The following is a 6,065-nucleotide window of genomic DNA, read 5'->3' on the forward strand; positions in this document are numbered from 1 at the left end:
TCCGCGCCAATAAAACTGCTTGTGTTTGGAGACAAAAAAATTAGATATCAAGCCAATTTTTGAACTCTCAAATCAATTGAAGCGTACTCCAGTAAGAACGTTCTGCATCGACCGAAACAAATGTGAGTCTGATGGTGCAAGGTCTGGGCTATAAAGCGGGCGAGTTAGGACTTCCCATCCGGTACTATCGAGAAGTGTTTTCACGATTTGTGCCACATGCGCCTGACATTTGTACATGGTGGAATATCAATGACAATGCTCGCTTCAATCACATCAGCTGTTATCTGAAGAAAGCCCCGTCGATTGTCTGATTACTTTCCAGAAGCTCATTATACAGTATCCGGTTCTAGTTACACCAAATGCAGAGAATTGCCTTGCTGCCGTGGTTTATGCGTCGATGGTCCAGGAGAGAGGGAAGATGTTTGGTAAAAGCCGTTATCCAGGTCATGACGTAGACGATTCAGACACAGACCAGGAGGGTGTAAGACAAATACCAACTCAAGGACAATGGGAAAAAAGCTCTCCAGCCGTACAAGCTAGCCATAAAGCATAAACAGGTGGCTACCTTGTAGAGAGTTCTTCGGTAAATTGAACGGTNTACTCCAGTAAGAACGTTCTGCATCGACCGAAACAAATGTGAGTCTGATGGTGCAAGGTCTGGGCTATAAAGCGGGCGAGTTAGGACTTCCCATCCGGTACTATCGAGAAGTGTTTTCACGATTTGTGCCACATGCGCCTGACATTTGTACATGGTGGAATATCAATGACAATGCTCGCTTCAATCACATCAGCTGTTATCTGAAGAAAGCCCCGTCGATTGTCTGATTACTTTCCAGAAGCTCATTATACAGTATCCGGTTCTAGTTACACCAAATGCAGAGAATTGCCTTGCTGCCGTGGTTTATGCGTCGATGGTCCAGGAGAGAGGGAAGATGTTTGGTAAAAGCCGTTATCCAGGTCATGACGTAGACGATTCAGACACAGACCAGGAGGGTGTAAGACAAATACCAACTCGAGGACAATGGGAAAAAAGCTCTCCAGCCGTACAAGCTAGCCATAAAGCATAAACAGGTGGCTACCTTGTAGAGAGTTCTTCTGTAAATTGTACGGTTAGCTACTATACATTTCGTACTGATCGAACGAAAATATCTGAATAGGCAGATGGCATCAAAATAAGATAAGTACATGATGATCGTTTTAATCCGTATAAAGAAACGACTGCATTAGATAGAGCGGGTCGGTTAAGGCGAATTACATTCATTTTACTGCTAAAGATGATTTATCGAAATCGGGGAACGCTGCCAAATAAGAGGTTGTAATGAAAAAAAATATGACTTGTTTGAAACATTAGCTGGGGCCCGCTGCGTGAAAAAGTTACCAATGAAAAATTTCAATCAGCTTAGGATGATACCCATTCTTTCGATGATAATCACGACGACTATTTAAAGGACTGCTTTTTGGGGACATGTACTTGGAATGTCTCAACCCTTCTTCAGGAGGATACCTCCGCTGACATAACTACTATGCAAGTAATGCGCTGTACTGGCAAACCAAGAAATATGACCGGCCTGCGACGTTTAATATAGCAGCGTTGTAAAGCAGCGAAGGATGCGGTGTCATTTTAGAGGGGGAAGAGAGCGATTTCGCTCACCCCGAATAAGGAATTTACTGCCACTTTCCGAATCATGCAGGATTCCTCAATATTTTGTTTTTCTGCGCCCTGTTGCGGATATTAATATAGGGAACTGCATACAGAAACGGGACGTATCTTTCGGAGTATACACGGAGAGATCGAAAGACCAGCGAACGGGAAAAACGACAGAAAATTTTAAGAAAGGGTTTTAAGACCAGGGCGAACTCCTGTGACCGATGTCACATTGCTGGAAAACACTTAAGTCGCTAGAACTCACGGCCTATCAGCTGTGTTATTAAATAACGGTGACGAGGAGCTTATTAGGTGCATGTCTCAACTATTATGCAGAATATGGCCAGATGAAGGCATGCCAGATGACTGGAATTTAAAAAGAAAGGTGAATCCACCATATATGCCAACTGCCTTTATAATTCGAAAATCCTCAATGGAGCAGGTACTCACCATACGTCAATATTATGCAAAAACAGCGAGAATAGGATCGACCATCACCGCCTATTTGTAAATTTCAAGGCCGCATTCGACAGCATGAACAGCAGTTGTCTTGATCACGCGATGTCTGAATTTTGTATCAAGCCCCGTTAGAATTAGAAGCAACTTCTTCGAGTCTTTTCATACCAAACGAGGTTTTCGACATAGCGACTACCTTTTGTATGATTTCTTTGGTATGATGCAGGGTTGTTGCGAATATTATTCCGAACAAAAGTCCTTTCCGGGTAATAAACAAACCGCTAATCCACCATAAACAAGTTTGGTATCAAATAGAAGAGGACTTAAATAGCTGTAAAAGTGAAACATCTAAACGAGGAAAGCCATATATTGAAAAATATTTTAATAAAAAATGTTAATTAAGTACCATAGAACAAACCTTGTGTCGGGTACATTAATTTCTTTAGTTTTTCTTTCATATGATAGAAAATTTGGACAGGCGTTTTTTTTTATTATCCGGAAAGCACTTTTATTTCGGAATAATATTCGCAACAACCCTGGTATGATGTTGGAGAAGATAAGAAGATCCGCAGAGCTGAATCGCTCAGGTAAAATTTTTTATAAGAAAGACACCAAGTATTAACGAAGAACTTTTTAATAACCAGCATTAGCACCAATAATAATGCCAACCTTGACTCCCAAAGGAGTATCATTCTTACCAGCAAGTGCTGCTTTCAATTCAGTAGACAATTGAGAAATAAGGTCCTCTCCCGTTCCGATGGGCCGTTTAGCCCTTGAACTCTTCTAGAGAAAGATTCTGCGTGAAATTTACCCACCTTTGCACGTAGTCGACGAGAATACCGCTGCCGATAGAATGATGAGCTGGGCATGAGTCACGTATGACGACAATCGTCTGAATGATATCGTGTCGAGATTGTATTGCTTCATGAAAACCAAAAATTGTTTGATCGTTTGCGCGATATCGTCAACTCGATTCCAGTTTTTCTTCTCGTAACAGTAATAGTAACACGTAAGAGCAACACAAATGCATAAATCAGTGTTTTTACGAGGTCGTTTTGTCAGTATCATTTGAACGACTATCGTTTCAAAGTTACGTGATTCATGCCCTGGTTTTACCACGACATATTAAATTGAATTAAGATAAAGCGATTTCTCTGTATTTGTCTTGTCGTACGAAGAGGCGGAGAGGGATTTGGTTTGAATTTCCATTTCCAACTTGCATTAGTTGCTATAGAAGGGAACGATAGGCATATTCTATTGGACTCGGCCAAAAACGGCTTAGGATGTTACAACGCCACCCAATGGGAAGAACGTAGCTAATTTTCATGGCTATTAGCTGCCGTAGGACGGCCGCTATTAGATAAAACTTTTGCTACATTTTGATGCTCATCGTTGAATTCATCGTCTGAAGTATCAAAATTGGTAAAAGTGATACATTGATTTTCGATTGCAAAAATAGATTCTGTTCTTTCTACCGAATTCCATTGCTTGCTTACAAAAGTTCCTACGGGGTTCTTTGAGTCCATTGTTGAAAGTATGCGAGAAAATATTACATACAACTTGTAAGTTTCTGTAGGTATGTATGTGCGTCTGAGCTGAATGGGTTGGCAAGTTGTTTCGTATTTGTTAAACACTAAGTGTTGGCATATAGCATTTTGGGAAACATTTATGCCCACTTAAGTTATGATATCACACAAATACATAGTTACATAAGTATGTATGTTGTTGTGCGAAAGCAATTCATTATTGTTGCCCGACCGTATATGTAGTAGGGTGGTCGCAAAATGCGTAAGAAAAAATAAAAGTGCGAATTTAAATTCTCCCACCCCATAGGATTGTTCTATATCGAAAAAATATACCACTGTTTTTTTATTTCGAAATCAAAAAATATTTAGAGGTCTCTCAAAGTTTTCAAAGTATTTTATATGTGGGAAAAATTTTTTCCTACAAATAGTATAAGATTCTTGAAAATCCATATTTTTGATTGAAAAACTATGTTTTCCTTCCGAAGTCTTTCAATAATGTAACTCAATTGTTTATTTTACCATTTTTTAAGACTAACAGTTTTTTATATTACATTTTTGGGGTTTTTTTCAGAGACCTATGCGAAATAGCTACTGTTAAAAATATAAACAGAGAAAAAGAGTTTTCAGATCGAAAAATAGTGATCTTCAAGAATTCTATGCCACTTCTATGAAAAATTGTTTTTCCCCATATAAAATACATGGAAAACTTTGTGCGACATCTTAATATTTTTCAATTTCGAAATAAAAAAAGGTACATATATTTTCGATATAGTACAATCCTTGGGTGAGAGAGTATTGCAGCTCTGACTTTACTTTTTTTCGGACCACCCTAATGTATATGTACATATTTGTACATACATGCGTGTATATAATGAAACGAGTATTGAGCGCGCGCTGTAAGTGGTAGTTGATTATGGTTAATGTGCTGTTAAAGTGTTACCATTGTGCGTAAATTAAAGTATACATGTGCATACTAATGTGAGTGTTTATGTATATATGTACGTAGATACATCGCCGTTTATCTCGAAAAGGTTGCTTGGAATTCCTAATGAAAACGACAAATTGTTTTGATTCGACTTGACATATAGACAGTTATGTTGGATTTGGCATCTATCCGTACGTACATCAGAATTAAGGTATGAAAATATAATAATAATAAAAGCATAATTTTGGGCGTAAACGCTTTGTCAATAAACCACTTACGAAATTATCACGTACTTATCACATTGTGCTGAAGTGTGTGTATCTATTTAGATATGATTCTACCACCAAATAAGTTAATACCTAGTCGTATTCATGTTATAGCCGCTGCGGTTATCTTATATCAGTGCCCTATAATATTTAATTGCGCGACCTCTTAATAGAAATCCTCAATTGCAGGTTTCACAGTTGTGATTGCTTTCTGGGTTATTTAATAAGCCTCCTCGTATTTCAGTAATTTTTATAGACTGTCACTTTTAATGTTGTAGCTGTGACTTTTATGATTATCACTGTTGGGTGAAATAAAAATATATGATTTTACGCTTTGTAATTTTACTCTTATTTGGCAGTGATTTGCATTTATATGTTTTGATGAACAAATATTACTGTATAAAAATAATAATCCTATGAGTTAATATTTTAAATATTGCGAGCTTGCGAGTGAGTCATTTCATTTTTCTTGCTCTTTCACGTGAAAAAATTCTAGACCGATTTGGATAGAACAGCTTTTTGACATAATTTTCAATGAGATATATATCAAAAAAAAAAAGAAGCTGATTTTAACTTTGGAGTCCACTTTATTTTGACTATAGCTACGGGTCAAGGACTTTACTATAATCCATCTTTTATATTACTTATGTAAGGCAATTACTTACCTTGTATGAACCCAAATCTTGTACAACGCAAGTTAGAAACGCTTCACGCCCCACAGACGCTGTCACATTTGCAATTGGAAAACTGAATTTGGGATCCGCTGAAAGGTAACGAGATCAATGATTAAACAATTTTTATTTATTAAATCAAATGTTTAGCTACTAAGATAGATGCTAAATTGTATGGGAATAGAAATACACTACAATAACTGAAAAAATACTTAAATTTGTATACAATTTTATTTTTTTAGGGCAATTCTGGCTAAAAAGTTTTTCGTAAGACAAATGAAAGACTGATGGTAAGATATTTCGAAATACTTTTGTTATTCTGCACCTTTTCCAACTGTATTTTTTTTTTAAAGAGAAAATGAATTTCAGAAAACTTCAACTCTATTTCGGAACAGCGGAAATGCATAAATGTATTTCAGATAAGAAACATCACAAATTAGTGTTTTTTTTGTTCTACGAATGCCCCTATTTATTTCCCATGCAGAATAGCCCGCTGATTCCGAAATTCGAGTTCATTTTTTATTCTTTGGATAAGTTTTTGAGATATTTTCAATTTACCGTTATTCAGCTTAAAAC

The 6,065-nt window shown here is 37.1% G+C and overlaps 1 protein-coding gene across 1 annotated transcript in view; it reads right to left on the reverse strand.

Moving 5' to 3' along the window:
- DIP-eta (Dpr-interacting protein eta) overlaps nucleotides 1-5,581 on the reverse strand; it is a gene marked incomplete at its 5' end in the record, with an annotated part of 46,543 nt that extends 40,962 nt beyond the window's left edge. The window contains one exon of the mRNA XM_017626749.1: nucleotides 5,484-5,581. Within this exon, the coding sequence (XP_017482238.1) occupies nucleotides 5,484-5,581 (98 nt within the window). The remainder of the gene's footprint in view (nucleotides 1-5,483) is intronic.
- Between the last annotated feature and the right edge of the window lie 484 nt (nucleotides 5,582-6,065).

The sequence above is a fragment of the Rhagoletis zephyria genome, unplaced genomic scaffold (genome assembly GCF_001687245.7).
Source record: "Rhagoletis zephyria isolate East Lansing unplaced genomic scaffold, Rhagoletis_zephyria_1.1 Rzeph_scaffold_04820, whole genome shotgun sequence".
In the NCBI taxonomy this organism is placed as follows: Eukaryota; Metazoa; Arthropoda; class Insecta; order Diptera; family Tephritidae; genus Rhagoletis; species Rhagoletis zephyria.